The sequence below is a fragment of the Carcharhinus amblyrhynchos genome, chromosome 1 (genome assembly GCF_965287045.1).
Source record: "Carcharhinus amblyrhynchos chromosome 1, sCarAmb.v2.hapA, whole genome shotgun sequence".
In the NCBI taxonomy this organism is placed as follows: domain Eukaryota; kingdom Metazoa; phylum Chordata; class Chondrichthyes; order Carcharhiniformes; family Carcharhinidae; genus Carcharhinus; species Carcharhinus amblyrhynchos.
In genome coordinates this window covers 127,190,604-127,208,336 of record NC_137324.1, presented here as the reverse complement: position 1 = coordinate 127,208,336, position 17,733 = coordinate 127,190,604, and the positions used below count along the sequence as shown (strand labels likewise).

General features: G+C 42.2%; 1 protein-coding gene across 5 annotated transcripts in view; it reads right to left on the bottom strand.

Annotated features, from left to right (window-relative positions):
• The window catches only part of sorcs2 (sortilin-related VPS10 domain containing receptor 2), a 591,285-nt gene that overhangs the window by 152,081 nt on the left and 421,471 nt on the right, over positions 1–17,733 (bottom strand). For all 5 annotated transcript variants that reach the window (XM_080192200.1, XM_080192208.1, XM_080192218.1 and 2 more), the window contains one exon: positions 17,018–17,091. In XM_080192200.1, coding sequence (XP_080048326.1) covers positions 17,018–17,091 — 74 coding nt within the window. The remainder of the gene's footprint in view (positions 1–17,017; positions 17,092–17,733) is intronic.

The window sequence follows — 17,733 nt, the reverse complement described above, 5'->3', positions numbered from 1 at the left end:
TGTGGAGTTTGCACGTTCTCCCTGTGTCTGCGTGGGTTTCCTCCCACATCTGAAAGATGTGCTAGTTAGGTGCATTGACTTGAACAGGCGCTGCAGTGTGGTGACTAGGGAAATTTCACAATAATTTCATTGCAGTGTTAATGTAAGCCTACTTGTGACTAATAAATAAACAAACTTTGGTTAAGAAGGGCTATTGTCAACCTGTTTCTACACTTGACCAAGGATATTTAGGCAAACTAGTCACGTATGTGAAACCAAATTCCTGCGTGAAGTTGTGGAACAGCTCATTGGCAAATTGTGGATCATTGTCTGACACCACAATGCCCAGAATGCAATATTTCACAAAGATTCTTCTTAGTTATGTAAAGACTGCTCCTATCATGGCATCATGTAGTCCACTCGCTCCAAATCAAGTGCAGTGGTAATCAATAACAATGATTAAACCAGTGCCTTTGAACTCAAATAATTCTATTCCCAGGAGCACCCATGGCCTTGTAGAAAAGGTAATGGTGCAAGTGTTTTGCTCTGCATTACACACATAAGACAATTTGTGATTAACACACAACTGACATAATTAATGCGTGACCACCAATTTGACAGTGGGCTCTTGCCTGCATTTTGCTATTCACAAGTGACCTTGATGATTTTCTGAAGAATGTTAATTCAAAGTGTTTTAGAGAAATCATTGATGAATGGAAGATGTTTTCTTTTTTCAAAGTATTGAATTATTTAGCGTATACTCCTGCCATTTTCTGGCAATGCTTTTTTTATTTTGATGCATTCATCATCCTGTTGACCTTACTTCATTTCTTGTAATCTCTTCTCAGTGGCTGGTCAGGGTTTGGTAATAAGTAAGTTACCATATGTTTCTATTATTACATCAAAAGTTAAATCTTCCAGCTTGACTTCTCGCATTAGTACTCTTAACAATGCAACTGTGGTTGTCTGGTACTTCTCTTGAATGTACTCAGTAGATGAATCAAATCTCACGATTCTCAGTATGGAACGTTGAATACTATCAAGGTGGCACTTTTCTAATTTTCTTTAGGTTATGATGCATATTCAAAAGTTTGTGATTGGTTTCAATTTTAAAACATAATCCCACATCATAATCGGAGAACTTCTTGCAGGCTCACACGGCTGCTAATGCTTCTTCCTCAGTGGTTGCATACCTCTTCTCTATGTCCATGAAAGAACTTGGTGTAATAAACTGGTCTTCTTTATCAATTTCTTTGACCTTGAAACAGCATTGTGCCAAAGCCTGTAGATGACATATCCACTAACTACAATTGTTGGCAGCTCCAGTGCGCTAGGACTTTGGCACAGTGACCATTTCAGAACAGTACGTCATCAATACGGTTAATCAGAGAAATCCTCTTGTTGTAACATGTGTTCAATCTCACTCTTGACTTTATCTCAGAGTAAATTCGGAGCCTTCCTCACTGTGAAGAGATATATAAACTTACTATCTGCCCTTAGGGCTATGTGACATTCTGTTTTCAGTTTTTCTAAATCTGAAAATAGGGAGACTAATTAATTTCAAATACATTATTGGGCTGCTCATCTGCAATTTCATCCTTGCAAATGAGCCTCAGCTGCAAACATGCTTTTCAGCTCACAATATAGGGGTTCCACAATTTATTTACCTTTGTATCACAATCCTGCCGAGTGTTGGCCTATTACTTTCACTGTTGCCCCTCCTGAACCTTGCAACTGGATGGAGAATGGCTGTAATGGGTCAATCAGATAATACTGAAACAGCTGTACCCGTATCTCACTTCATCGACTTCTAACGTAATGCTCCATAACTACTTTTTGTTTCATTAACTTCTGCTAAGAAAGTTAGTTGTTTTTGTGGCTCTTCCACTTCTTGGATTTTATATAGTTTTGTTATCTTTCTCCCAATGAGCTTTATGAACTTTGAATCAGCACGCTTTTATAAAATGCCCCAACTTCCCACCGTTGTGGCATTCAACTCCCCCTGCTGAGCATTTTTCCTGTTTGTGTAGGGTTTTTCCACCACACCGAGAACATCTCAAGATGGCAGGTTGCATGCTTTTTCTTGATTCCAGGGGATTTTGCTTTTTCTCCTTTTTATCTGACATGTTGAATAGCTTCGCTCATTTCTCTCCATGCAACGTCACTTTCCTCACAAACAACCACTCTATTTTGCCTCCTAAGCACAATCTGTCATACTATTTGTAAAGGTTAAATCTTCCCTCATTTGCAAAAGATCTGATAGGATGTACTCAAACTACTGTAAGGTCTTGCAGTGATTCATTTCTGAGGGTCCAATAGTCACAATCTCTATCAGTTTGTGTAGTTCACTAATAAATGAATTGATTGGTTCTCCTGGTTTTTTGTCTTCTCTTGTTCAATGTTATAATTTTGTTGAACACTTAAGTATAAGTTGATTGCCTGCAGGACTTCCTCACATGACCTTGAAGCCTCATTAATAATATTGTCTAATATGGCCCCTATTGCGTAAAATACTGATCTCATCCTTCTCTTCCTTCTTAGGCAAACCCGAAGTTGTTCTGCATCTGAGAATCTTCTTCTCTTGTGCCAATATTGGACTGTTGTGAGTCTTCAGCGTTTTGGAACAGTTGTGGGATGAGTGACAACTCCACGTTTACCCTAAGCTCTGGATCTGTTGCTGCTTCAGTAGTTTGTCTGTTTGCCTGTAATCTGTACTCACTGCTGTTAGGATCCAGGTCAGTGCATCTTTGTATCTGCGGTACCCACAATGCACTTTTCTCAGAGGAGTCTTTAATTTTTCTTCTTCTCCTTTTTCTAAGTATTGGAAAATACTGGTGTATGCAATCTTCTCAAAATTTCTCTGGATTTTAGCATTTCGTCTGTTGTTTAATAGTTTATTTGTTAGTGTCGCAAGTAGGCTTACAGTATCATTGCAATAAAGTTACTGTGAAAAGTTCCTAGTTGCCACACTCTGGCAACTGTTTGGGCACACTGAGGGGAAATTTAGCATGGCCAATGCACCTAATCAGCAAGTCTTTCGGACCGTGGGGGGAAACCAGAGCACCCGGAGGAAACCCTCACAGACATGGGAAGAATGTGCAGTCTCTGCACAGTTGAACCCGGGTCCCTGGTGCTGTGAGGTAGCAGTGCTAACCACTGTGCCACCCTATATGTTACCACCATGTTTCAGATGGTGCACATAAACAGTCGACAGAAACATACACATATATACGTCTCAGTACTAAATTTCAGTCACTTACTAATGTAACTATGCTGCAATGTTACATGATGCTTGTGATGTAACTCTTTACAGGAGCCTCATTAACATCCTTAAAACAATTGATTAGCTCTTGATAACAGTTTCATTGTTCTCCCTGCACCCCCCTGCCTATCCCGACCATCTCCATTAGAAACAGCCAGGTTTCAGGTTTTTGAAATTTTAACTTCGTCACCATCTGCACCTTCAACTTTTCTCAAACCACCCCTGATTCTCTCCTGTTCAATTTGATGGGGTTAAAATTCCTCACAACACATTTCACTAAAAACGTCATGTTCCACAGTAAAACCAAGGTATTCAGAATGGTGGCCCAAAGGGGAAGTTGTTGGAAGTTGTAGACATAATTTCCCTTCACTTGGCAAATGTCTCTTTAACTATATGCAATACAGAGTCTAGCAGGTTTTAAAAAATGATCATAATCGTTACCATAATGTTTAAGTTCAAAATTTGGCATTAGGCCAATTGGGAAGGTAACTGTACTTTAGTGGTGGAATTTTTTTCTGTTTGAGTGAATAACAGTGGCTATTGTCGGGAGCTCCAAAATGTTTGAAAATTAATTTCTGGCCACTGAACTCATGAGTTCCAAGGTTCTCTCATATAACAGTTACTCTGTGTTTCAAAGCGTTTTATAAAGCAAAACTCGAGCAAATGATGCAACCTTATAAAACACCTTATTTTACAGTATTCGGTGCTGAAATCAAACCCATGGTTGTGCTCGAGGTTAATGAGATACTGCATGTGCCAATATGCCACGAAAGTTCATGCTGCTTTTTTTTTAAAGACACAATTCAAATAATGGCACCTATAGAGAGAACAAATTGCAACTGGGCTTTTTGGGGATGGAGGGAAGCACTTGAGGGAATACAGCGGAAAAACCATTTCTCATCAGTCAGTCTTCGCAAGTCCCAATGTTTCACTATCAACTGGCAGCCAGCTAAACCCGAGCTACTGCTACTGCAATATTAAACCGCTTTCACTCATCCACTGATTTGTCACTTCCAATTTCCCTGTGGGCAATTGGCAGGTTTCCACTCTGGCAAATCAATGACAACACAGATAAGAGTAAGGCATTACAATATCATAAGTAAAATGCGGATATCATGCCTATACAAAATTTGAAAAATACAAATATAAATGGGGTGGAGAAGCAAAGCAATTTGTGTACATATACACAAATAGCAACACAGGCCATTAAAAAAAGCAATCTAACTCTGGGTAGCCGTATTTCCTGAATGCAAAGAAGGTCAGGACTGATGGATTATGGAGGCAAGTGCTTTTACATCCTTCCCCCATCCCCTCCCTTCACTCCTCAACCAGTAAGGCCTCCAACCTAAAGAGATCTCCGATCTCCCTTTCTCCCCACTACCAAGCCTTGGATCTCCCCTAAAAAGCTGTTGACCTTTCCTTGGGGTCTGGAGCCCATTTCATTAATCTTCCCTCCTTCCCCCGCCGTAACTGACACCCCTGCTGCGCTTCCCAATCGGCTTTATCCTCCCCACTTGTATCAACCCTTCCTTCCTCATGAACAGATCAATCCCCATCTCCAATTGATAACCCCCACCCATCCACCACAACAAATCCCCTTCCTCACTATACCTTGTCCCCCTCCTAACCCCCTCCGAAATCCAAACTGAATCTTTTCTTCTTCCCCCATGCTGGACTTAGCTGCTGCTGCAGCCTTCACTAAACAGCTCCCCATCTAACTGCAGACCCAGAATGTCAATCAGGCTGGCCTCTGGGTAGGGAACCGCTCATGTGAATTCCTGAACAATTGGAATGCAGTTGCGTTGTCACCATCACCTTCTCAAGGTAATTAAGGACGGATAGTAAATGCTAGCCTAGCCAGTGATGCCCACGTCCCATGATGGATAAGAAAGAATTTCAAAAGTAATGCTGTTTTTAAAACAAAATAGGCAGCAGGAAGCCATGCAAAAATACATGTATAAAGCTGGCTGGACAGAATGCACGTGAATGCCTTCGCTACAATTCTGGTCATGCCAACAGATACAACAATTTCACACAATTGAAATTGTACATAACAAAAATGGTGAAACATCATTCAGCCCATCAAGTCCCCTACTTCTCCAGATGGTGGACCTCACTATCCTAGGCTTACGGAGGCCATTCCATCCATTTAATCTTCTGAGGAAAGATTCTCCAATAATGCTGCTTGATGTCAAAAAGATATTCAAGCAGAACTCTAGGATATTTCTCTATTCCGAGCATGCTGTCCCTTTTGCAGCCCTCCCCACCAACAGCCATCATGTGCTGTGAATATTTGTTCATCTCAGTCTATATTGATATCTACATTTCCAATCAGATAATTACCAAACTCCTTTCAGAGGAGTTAATTGCCTGCAAATATCTGGAATTAAGAATCTACTGATGATCATGAAACCATTGATAATTGTCAGGAAAACCTATTTGGTTAACTCAAACCCTTTATGGAAGGAAATCTGCCATCCTTACCTGGTCTGGCCTACATGTGACTCCAGAGCCACAGCAATGTGGTTCACTCTCAAATATCCTCTGGAATGCACTAGCAAGCCAATCAGTTCGAGGGCAACTAGAGATAGGCAATAAATGCTGGCTGGCCAGTGACACCCATGTCCACAAATGAAATTTTTAAAAAATTGCTTGAAACAATGTACTGACATCATTCAAACTCATGTGAGGAAGAAAGGAATCTTTAATACTTCTGTTTGATTGCATCAAATGCAGGTCCAAGATGATAAGCATCGATTATATCACCAAGTGTTCCAGAAAAGGTTTCACTTTATCCAAGTATTATCAGTGTGTTATTTTTCAACACTAGACAATTTCTTGGTTGCAGCTTCATTAATCTGTCCTGTAAGTTCTGGTCCTATAATAACTGGAGTGAACTGAAGTGCAGCTAAGTACTCATCTCTATATATGAAAAACTAGACAAGCACAGTTACTAATTTCAACACAAGTTTTGAGTAAATAATTGGTTTTAGTTGCAGAAATAAATGAAGGAACAACATGGTTTCTTGGTATGGAAAAATATATTTTCCTTCCATGCCTCAATATGTAAAGTAACAATGATGTAACCTGCTCTCTGAATATAGCTGTTAGTCATGCACTACAAAACCAGTCTAAATTTCACTTGTCACACTGGCCCTAAACACAAAAAGCACCCAGCCTTACAGTTGTGCTGACTACCTCAGTGTCTATCTCCAAGAATGGCCATTTTAAGTTCATTAGATGAAACCGCCGTCCGTTCAATTGTCAATCACAGAGGTCTGCAACCCAGTCATGGAAAGTACCTTCCAATCAATGGATTCAGAAAAAGCTTTCATCACACTTGGAATAAAGATCTGCCCCTGGAGGTGTGACTGACCTCCACAATTCTGGCAGGTACTGTGCGAATTTAATAGAACACCTTAACCAGCCAGCTGTTACACAGTACTCCTTTGGGCAATACCGCCATCCCCAGCAATTGTCCGAGATATCTGGGATTGTAAATAATTTCCACGCTCCAATCAATTGTTTAATTAACACCAGAAACAACCAAAGTATGGGCCAAAATACAACATCAAACTGATGGATATCTGTCTAAAATGACAATAACGCGTGGTAAAACATAAAAATTCAAAAAGTTCAATTTTGCCATAACGATCTAGATGCGTGATTATAGCTACCAAGTTTCCTGTAGCATCCTGCAGCTCCAAAAATTTGAGAAAAAAAATACAAATGCCTGAAGGAAAATCGGTATGATATTGCCTGACTTCCCACAGCTTTAGATACGTCTTTTTACAACGCACCTTTAGGCAAGGAAAAAGCCGTACCTGTGGCTCTGGTATTGTGCTAACTACTTTATTCAGTTAATCAGAATCAGAGGGTTGGCACAGTGGTTAGCACTTTTGCCTCACGCTGCCAGACACCAGAGTTTGATTCCAGCCTCAGATGACTGTGTGGAATTTGCACATTCTTCCCGTGCTTAGAATAGAACATTCATAGAATCCCTACAGTGCAGGAGGAGGCCATTCGGCCCTTCGAGTCTGCACCGACCACAATCCCCTTCAAGCCCTATCCCCATAATCCCATGCATTTACTCTAACTAGTCCTCCTGATACTAATGAGGAATTTAGCATGGCCAAGCCACCTAACCCACACATCTCTGGACTGTGGGGGAAAACCCATGCAGACACAGGGAGAACGTACAAATTCCACAGAGTGACCCAAGTTGGGAATCGAAGCCGGGTCCCTGGCGCTGTGAGGCACCAGTGCTAACCACTGTGCTCGCATGGGTTTCTTCCAGGTGCTCCAGTTTCCTCCCACTGTCCAAAGATGTGAACGTTAGATGCATTGCCCATACTAATTGTCCCTTAGTGTCCAAAGATGTATAGGTTAGGGGGGTTTGTGGGTAAATGTGTGACATGACAGGGATAGGGTATAGAGCTGGGGTGGGGGAAGGTTAATGAAATGGGCCTGGATAAGATGTTCAGTCAAAGAGTTGGTGCAGACTCAATGGGCTGAATGGCCTCCTTCTGCACTTGTAGGGATTCTATGATAACATAGGCACATTAGATGCATCTCACTGCAGGACCACAGTGCAGAAGAGGCCCTTTGGCCCATCTGGTCTGCACCAACACCTGGCCAACCTATCTAATTCCATTTACTAGCACTTGGCCATAGCCTTGAATGTTATCATGTGCCATGGGCTCATGCAGGTACTTTTTAAAGAATGTGAGGTAACATGCCTCTAACACCCTCCCAGGCAGTGCATTCCAGACCATCACCACCCTTGAGGTTTTTCCTCAGATCCCCCTAAACCTCCTGCACCTTACCTTGAACTTGTGACTCACCCTTCAACTGAGGGGAACAGCTGCTTCATATCCACACTGTCCATACCCTTCATAATCTTGCACACCTTAAATTGAATCGCCCCTTAGTCTTCTCTGCTCCAATAAAAACAACTGAAGCTTTGCCAATCTCTCTTCATAACTTAAATGTTTCATCCCAGGCAGCATCCTGATGAATGTCCTCTGCACCCCCACAGTGCAATCACATCCTTCTTATAATGTGGCAACCAGACTGCACATTGTACTCTAGCTGTGGTCTCACCAAAGTTCTATAAACTCCAACACGATCTCCCTGCTTTTGTAATCTATACCTCGATTGAAGACAAGTGTCCTACATTTTTACCACCCCACTAAATATGCCCTTTTGCCAGAGATCTATGGACAAACTAGTCAAGGTCCATTTGTTCCTCAGAATTTCCAAATGTCATACCATTCATTGAACACTTCCTTGTCAAATTAGTCCCTTTAAAGTGTGTCATCTCTGCCACTTATCTGCCCATTTGATTAACCTTCCAATGGCCCATGAAACTCAAGCTCACTGTTAACGACCCAGGCATTCTTCATGGCATCCGCAAATGTAACGATCCTACCCCCCACATAGTCATCTATATCATATTAAAAATGACTAATAATAGGGGACCCAGCACAGATCTCTGTGGTACACCACTGGACACCGGCTTCGAGTCACTAATGCAACCTTCTGTCATCAGCCTCTGTCTCCTACAACTAGGCCAATTTTGAATCCACCTTATCAAGTTATTCTGTATCCTACATGCATTTATCTTCTTTATAAGTCTCCCATGTGGTTTGTTGTGAAAGGCTTTGCTCAAATCCACATCAGCTACATTAACTGCACTACCCTCATCTACACACCTGGTCACCTCCTCAAAAAATTCAATCAAATTTGCTAGGCATGACCTCCCTCTGAGGTCATGCTGACTATCCCTAATGAAACCTTGTCTCACCAAGTGGAGATAGATTCTCTCCTTCAGAATTTTCTTCAATAGTTTCACTACCACTGATTTGAGATTCACTGGACTATAGTTCCCTACCTTATCTCCACAACCCTTTTTAAAGAGCAGAACCACATTAGCTGTTCTCCAGTCCTGCGGAACCTCCTCCATGGCCTGTGACGAAAAATTTGGCTCAGAGCTGGTGCAATCTCTTCCCTTGCCTCCCACAGCGGTCTGGGACACTATCATGCAGGCCTGGAGATCTGTCCACTTTCAAGCTTGCCATCACCGCCGATATTTTGTCATTCCCTATGTCAATTTGTTCAAGAACCTCATCATATCTATCCCCGAGTTCCATCCCTTCATACTCATTCTCTTGGGTCAAGACAGATGTGAAGTATTCATTCAACACTCGACCAATGTCCTCTGACTCCACCCACAAATTGCTCCCTTAGTCCCGACTCCTTCCCTGGTTATCCTCTTCCCATTAATATACTTATGGAATATCTTGGGATTTTCCCTACTTTTACCAGCCAGAGATTTCTCATATCCCCTTGTTGCTCTCCTATTTGCTTTCTTAAGCTCCAACCTACATTTTCTGTACTTCACTAATATCTCAGATTCCCTTGTACCTGCTATTAGCCTCTCTTTTCCTTCTCGTTGTATCCTGAATACCTCTGGTCATCCATTGTTCTCTGGATTTGTTACTCTTCCCTACCACCCTAGAGGGAACATTTTTGGTTTGTATCTTCCCCTTTTCCATTTTGAATGCCCCCACTGCTCTTCTGTAGATTTTCCCCTCAAGTAACTGTTCCCAGTGTATCTTGGATCCTACCTTATTTTACAAAAATACGTTCTCCCCTAACCCAAAACTCCATGAAGGAATCTTACTGGTGCACCCAATCATAGAATCCCTACACCACAGAAGGAAGCCATTTGGCCCATCGAGCCTGCACGGACCACAATTCTACCCAGGCCCCACTCCTGCAACCCTGCTAATTCACTAACACCAGGGTTAATTTAGCTCAACCAATCAACCTAACCTTGATTTTTGATTTGATTTATTATGATCACATGTGCTAACATACAGTGAAAAGTATTGTTTCTCGCGCACTATACAGACAAAACATACCGCTGATAGAGAAGAAATTGAGAGAGTGTGGAATGTTGTGTTACAGTCATAGTTAGGGTGTAAAGGAAATCAACTTAATGCAAGGTAAGCCATTCAGAAGTCTGACAGCAGCAGGAAAGAAGCTGTTCTTGGGTCAATTGGAATGTGACCTCACACTTTTGTATCTTTCTTCCCGAAGAGGATGGAAGAGAAGTATGGCAGAGAAGTATGGGTGCACGGGGTCCTTAATTATGCTGGCTGCTTTGCAGAGAAAGTATAGACAGAGTCAATGGATGGGAGGCTGGTTTGCATGATGGAATGGGCTATATTCTCGACCTTTTGTAACCTGCACATTTTTGGACCGTGGGAGGAAACTGGAACACTCGGAGGAAAATTGGGACGGCATGGTTGTTAGCACAGCTGTCTCACAGTGCCAGGGGCCAGAGTTCGATTCCCAGCTTGGGTGACTGTCCGTGTGGAGTTTTCACATTCTCCCCGTGTCTGCATGGTTTTCCTCCGGGTGCTCCAGTGTCCTTCCAGTCTCCAAAGATATGGGGGTTAGGTTGATTGGCCATGCTAAATTGCTCCTTAGTGTTTAGGGGGATATCAGGATAAATGTGTGGGGTTGTGGGGATGGGGCCTGGGTGTCAGTGCAAGCACGATGGACCGAATGACCTCCTTCTGCACTGTAGCTTTTTATGAAACTCTCAAAGACAGGGAGAACATGCAAACAACAGACAGTGACTCAAGGCCAGAATTGAACCCGGATACCTGGCATTGTGAGGCAGCAGTGCTAACCACTGTGCCACCATGCCACCCTGCTTACCAGCTGTTAAGGGGCAGGGTGAGCCAATAACATCGCAAGATCTGGAAAATCCGGTTTGTGCCCGATTTCTCACCTCTTGTGATCTTACTGGCAGTTGTAAATGCGCCTAGTTTGGGGGCGTTTAAGAGATTGGTGGATAGGTTTATGGACGAAAAGGGATTGGTTTAGATTAGTGGGTCAATGTTTTTTTTAAAAATAAGACTGGTCGGCGCAACATTGTGGGCCGAAGGGCCTGTTCCGCGCTGTAATGTTCTATGTTCTATGGATATCTGACGAGGTCAGCCATATGCCCATTTTCAGTGCAAGGCTGAATAAATTATTTAATTTGCATTTAAATCTCATTTACATGAATTTAGCAAAATGACGACATCATCATTCGGGCTCACTTGCCTTTGTAGCCTTGCTGGGAGCGGCTCTCTCTGGCGAAAATCACAGCTGATCCCCAGCAATGGGGATTCATTAGCAATACAATTTGCGAGCAGAATCCTAAGGGGCTGCTCAACTACCTGCCTGTTTCTCTTGGACTGCTTGGTGGTCACCCATTCTGTTCCTTCCTAAAGTCCCTTCAAATGCGGTGTGACCATCTCTCTAAACATGCTGTCCATGATCCTCAGACTTGCGGAGGCACCAGAGTTCCCACAGCCATCATTCCAGCTTTAAAACAAGGGCTTCCAGGAGTTATAGCTGGACACACTTCCTGCACACATGCTGGTCCCAGGAACTGGAAATGCACTCAGCATCCCACATAGAGCAGGAGGAACAAACCACAGCTTTGAACTCTCCTGCCATGACTAAATCCTTTAAATTAAAAGCTTTAGGAAACTTTCAGTGCCACCATACAATGGAATGAAAAGAGAATTTCAAACAAAGGAAACTGAAAATTTAGTTTAGAATAAACACACTCCGTAAATTTCCTCTGATGTTCTTCCAAGCCATCGCTGTAATTTGGATGGAAGTTCAATGGACACTCTGTTTAGACGTCTATCTGAAATTTCTGATGAACTTCTACCCAAGTTACAGTCACCAATTAGGCAAATCCCCAAGGAAATTTGCAGCCACAGTCTCTAAATTATCACTAGCCCAAACAACCAGCCAGAGGAAGAAACTAGTCTTATCTGACACATACATTCAACTTCATTCCCAAATAGACATTGGCATCCATTACTGCTCAACTGATTTAGTTCATTTTAGCTTTCTACCCCAGCACCTATTAGTTCATTGAAGACAGCAAGCACATGATCAGCATCAGGCTAGCTTTTTAAAAATAGGAATTCTCAAAGTAACAGGGCCGATATATTTCTATAAGCAGAATTTGCATATCACAATGAATGTTGCAGGCAAACCCAACAAAACTCCAATTTAACTGTAGATTCAACATATCCACACAACTTCAACTATCCTAAAATGAATTGCGGGTGATGGAGTGTAGGGAACAGTGTAAAAGGGCAAAGAGGGTGAAGAACTCCTAAATGTGTAAAGGGGAACTTCATTAATTTGTGTGTTTCCATCTAATGAGGAATGGAGTGTGAGATCTAGTTCCAGAGAATGAATGAAAACATGTGGAGTGTGTTTGAGTGGGAGAACACCTAGGTATAATGATCATAATATAATTAGGTTTAAACTAGCTATGGAAATTGATGTAGAACAATCAAAGGTGGAAATATCCTGCTGGAAGTGAGACAATTTCAGCAATTTAACACAGATGAACTAGAAATAAGAGATTGGCCCCAAAAAACAGTGAATGTGGAATGTGGAATGTCAAGTCTTCAAGGCAGAAATAGTTACAGCAAAAGGAGGAAAGATAAGGCATCCAAAGTCAGAACTCCCTGTTTGGCAAAGGAACTAGAGATTAAAATGAAACAGTAAAAAAGACATTCGGATTCATGACCATATATCAAGTACAGAATACATACGATACGTGGGAAAATACAGAGCTTGGAGAAAACTGCAAGTGGAAATATGGCGGCCAAAAATTGAGTAGGAGAAAATATAGTGGTAAATTGATCAGTTATACAGCACATGAAAAGTAAAATGATAGTTAATAATGGTGGAACCATTAAGAACAAAAGGAACTCCTATTGTGGAATCTACTGAGCATTTCTGAGGTACTGAATGATTAAGAGGATGTAGCTAATATCGTAGTAGAGGTGATGAGTTAATGAGTTAACAAGCTACGATATGAGAATACAGGCTACAATAGTTAAATGGCAAACTTGCTTCTGGGGACTGGGTTGGTTGCCTGTTCCACATCCTGCCCCAGTTCGAACCAGAAGTAGATGATTTGGAAGGAGGGTTAGGTTCAGGTTTGAGATCTTTTCAAATACTTACAACCCACACAACCTAAACCAACTGTCTTGTGAGGCAAATTTCTCCTCAATGATCCTATGATTGTTAGGCAATTTTGTGCTGCAGACTGTCACACATTTAGGAACTCCATGTCATGGTGCAAAATAAACATGCATGGTAACATTCAAATGACTGTAAGGCAGTCTGAGCGTGAGAATTTTTTTCAGATACGCATACTTTCCAAATCTGCTTGGTATACTGGTATAATTGGAGGCAGGCTGAATTTTGGCTGAGGACTCTAAACTCTTCTCCAATTCCAGGCTGAAATAACATCAGCAATGACCAGAACCTCTGGTCAACAAATGAACTGTCTTTTCAACTGCTGCCGTAAACAGTTAACTCCCGCCAAAACACCAAGCTACCAATAACTGGCATATCCCACATCAGGTGATTGAATAGTATAAAGAATCAAATTCAATGAATTATATGCAACTCTCGTAGATGGAAATCTCACTCCACTCAAATTCCTGTTTCATCCAGGAAGATTGCAGGAAATCCACACTCCTGTTATATGTGGATGTTCAGTGATATCTTGCTTTAGTGTTGTAACATATGTTACATATGGACTAACCCAAAGTATTATTAAGACTACCTTCTTACGCAACAAACCTGTGCAAAAAATCCACTGAACTGTTTTATGCTGAAGGACCAAATAGTTCCTAGCAAAAGGAGGAGGAAATGGGCCATAATTTCCAATGGAATGGCAATCGAGTTGGGATTGTCACTCGGCTTGAAAAGTACTTGCCTTGAAATCCAGGCAATGTTATCTCGCAGCGAGATCTGTCCAGTGCAGCCGACCCTGGGCCTGCTGTCTGGCACTGTGGAGTCACAGGTAAGGAAGACACAACCCCTTTTTTTTAAAAGGCACTAGCTGCAGTAAACTAGGTAAGCAGAAAGATCCATCCAGGTTTAAAGGGCCATGACAAAGCAGAAAGAAAGTAAGTGTATAAGGAAAATGATCAGGATAGATGGAAGAGGAGTGTCAGATTTTGAGGGGGTTTTCAGGCAGGATCTTGAAGTCGGGCAGTGGGGATGGATATGGATGTGGGGGAAAGAGTCAGAGTTGGTCCTGGCAGTGGTGCAGATGTCCCCATCAGGGAGAGTGTAATCCCTTAGTGAGGAATGGGTGGAAGGATGGAAAAGAGTCTCTTGGGGGTATCAGATGGAGTTGGGTAATCCTATGGAGGAGGCATCCCCGTTGTGTGTGACAATTAGGATTTGGGGGAATGGGACTCCCCTGGGGGTTTGTGGATGTGGAGAAGACCCATGGGACTGTGGGACTGTATAATAGCTACCCAGGAAATAGAATTGGTTTTCATTCTTCTCACTTTTTCTGGGTAACTGATGTAAGACATTTGGAACCATTTGCACCTTAACCTGAGAATCCCAGTGGGGCTGGGGTGGGGGTTTCTCAACGCATCTTTGGCATATCCTAATATGATATCCTGGAGTTCAGAAACATGATGCAATGCTTACATTTTTAAAATACAGTAAAACCTAGTCTGTTGTTTCACAGATATAATGCCTCTGTACTGGTACAGAAAAACACATTCCACCTTTTGGAGGCACCCTTACATTGTATAAGCAGTTCATCATGTATTCTGCTTTATAAAATTATAATCCTCCTATATTCATCATGTATGACAGATAAGAATTTGTCAAAATGTAGTCATGCATTTCGAGATTCAGATTCCATTAGAGGCCCTTACAACGAATCACAAGGACTTTACATTCATCAGACCTTGAGATGTAATTCATTGTAAACTTATGTATAATAACCTGACAAAATCTAAGCAAAAGGTTTCAATCTATTAGGGACCAATTTTTTCATAATATGGAATCTAAAATCTGCAGGTCAATATGAAATAATGTAGATGCTCAGATTCTCCAAACTGAACTCACCAGGATCTGTACTTTGATATTCTATGACAGGCCCTTAAATCACTACACATCTCAGGTACTTTGTGCCAAAATTTTTTTTGTCAGCATTTCTTCTGGGGGCCCAGGATTTTGTTTGACCCTCACATATGCAGGGCACATAGCCTTTCATTGACATCCCTTTCACCTGATTGCTTACTAGCCGTGTGGCAAATTCTAGGCCAAGGCTGAATGAACCCCCATCTTTGGTATCCCCTCCACAGAGTGACTTCCGCCCTATGTAAGGGATCATGGGTGAAATTCTCCCATCCAGGGCTAGGTCCCATGGTGGTGACAGGGAATGCTTCCTGCTACGGTGGCTGCTGGGAAGCAAGGCGCCGCTATCACAGCATTGTGGGTCGACCCACAGCACATGGACTGCAGCAATTCAAGAAGGCAGCCCTCACCAGCACCTTCTCAAGGGGAATAAATGCTGGCTGGCCATTAGTGCCCATGTCCCATGAATGAATAAAAATATCCAGCTGCCATTTTTAAAAGGTGTGCACTTACCACTGACCCACTGTTAAAGAAAGAAGATGAATCCCCAGAAGAAAAAAGTTGGACTTCCAGGGACACACTGAAGCTGAAAGATGAAGATATTCCCACACATCTGCTGTCCACTGCTGCGTCTTTCAGAGTCCAAGGTTGCTAGAGGCCTCCATTCCAAATTATGGAGGCAACCTCAGGCCTTCTTTACATAAGTTCCAATATGTACACACCATGATGGTCCTGACATGTTCTGGCCTAGCATGATTTTCCACTGGGCAATTGGGCCTGGGGTGAGCGATTCCAGTCAAGCCTTCATCTGTGTTCCATTAGCAGAACGGAAATCGGCTTCATGCCTGACTCTGGCGGGAATTGCAAACTAGCGTGGCAGTTGGGAAAGGGAGCTCCCACTGTTATTTTCTGGAGGCATGGTAGCACAGTGGTTAGCACTGCAGCTTCACAGTGCCAGGAACCCGGGTTCAATTCTTGGCTTGGGTCACCGTCTGTGTGGAGACTGCACGCTTGCTCCGCATCTGCGTGGGTTTCCTCCAGGTGCTCCGATTTCCTCGCACACTCTGAAAGATGTGCTGGTTAGCTGCATTGACCTGAACAGGTACTGGACTGTGGTGGCTAGGGAATTTCACAATAGCTTCATTGCAGTGTTAATGTAAGCCTTACTTGTGCCTAATAAATAAACTTTAACTTTATGCAGGCAGCGGGGGTGGGGGGTGCTAGGGGTTGGATATGGAAAAGTTCCACCCCACCCCACGTTTGGGGAGGACACCAAACAAGTGGAAAGGAAACTGAATGCAGAGCTCATATCCAGGTCCGAAACCAGTTCGTTCTCCTTCTGCTACAGGTTTACTCAAATTAGTTCGAGATCTCATGGGAAAATTCACATTTTTCCAGAGCCATAGATTTTATATAAATAGACCATTTCAGACTTTAGGTCTGACTCTTATTCTTTTGCATGATTAGGCACAATCACAGATAATAAGAGTTGGAAGATTTCTATAACTGTCTCCTGTGTGTTTAACAAAAGTGCTTTTGCATTTCCTATTTTGATGTTCGATGACCCCCGGTTACCTTTCAGTTTAACAAAGTAATGTATTTGTTATCTTTGTTGGAAAATGTTACATTGAAATAAAATCTCAAGTATTCAGGGATGAAGAAACACTGCTTCCATTAGAATGCACAGATGCCCTAGATTGAGTGTCACGTTTCAGGACGCTTAATGTCTTAACACAAAGATGAAAGAAATTATATCTTCATCCAAATAAATAATGTGATTCTCACCAATAAAATCGCTCCTTAGTCACTCGTTCCTGCAGTAACTCCCATTTCTTTCCAAGATCAGTTGAAAAATATATCTGGAAAACAAAACAGATTTGGTTTATCCAATTTCAGTAAAATAGCTGCGTAGTGAAATACACGTATATTGTAGATTACAAATTGATAACTGATACCAAGATATCCTTTGGCACCTGAAAACTCCTCTTTGTCATCATACATCTTTAGCTTGAGTCTTTAATCTACTTGCTGATTTTGTAGACAGACCATTCCCATGGAAGGCAATGAGGACTACTTCTCACATGTGACACAGCATCTGGTATTATCACTGGTCTGATATTCTGTGCATTCCGCAGTGTTATTGCCAATGTTCAAATCAGATGCGTGAGTAGAGCATATGGTGGAAAATTAGGGCTTATTCTGCCATCTTGAATTCAGAGTCTGCACTATAGGAATTAAAGACACACACACACACACACACACACACACACACACTAGTTTTCACAATGCAAATCCTGTGAATATCATTCCTCACTGAAAGATTAGCTGTGAGGAATCACCCAGAACTGCTGTCATTGAACTATCATTTCCAGTCTACCAATTTTTAGCACAAAATTTCCACGTGGCCCTTTCTTTATCCTCCGATTGCAGCTTGAAACATGGGACTTTGGCACTTGCAGTGTTGAGTGGATGCTTCAGATTACACTGACTTGAGGGCCCAA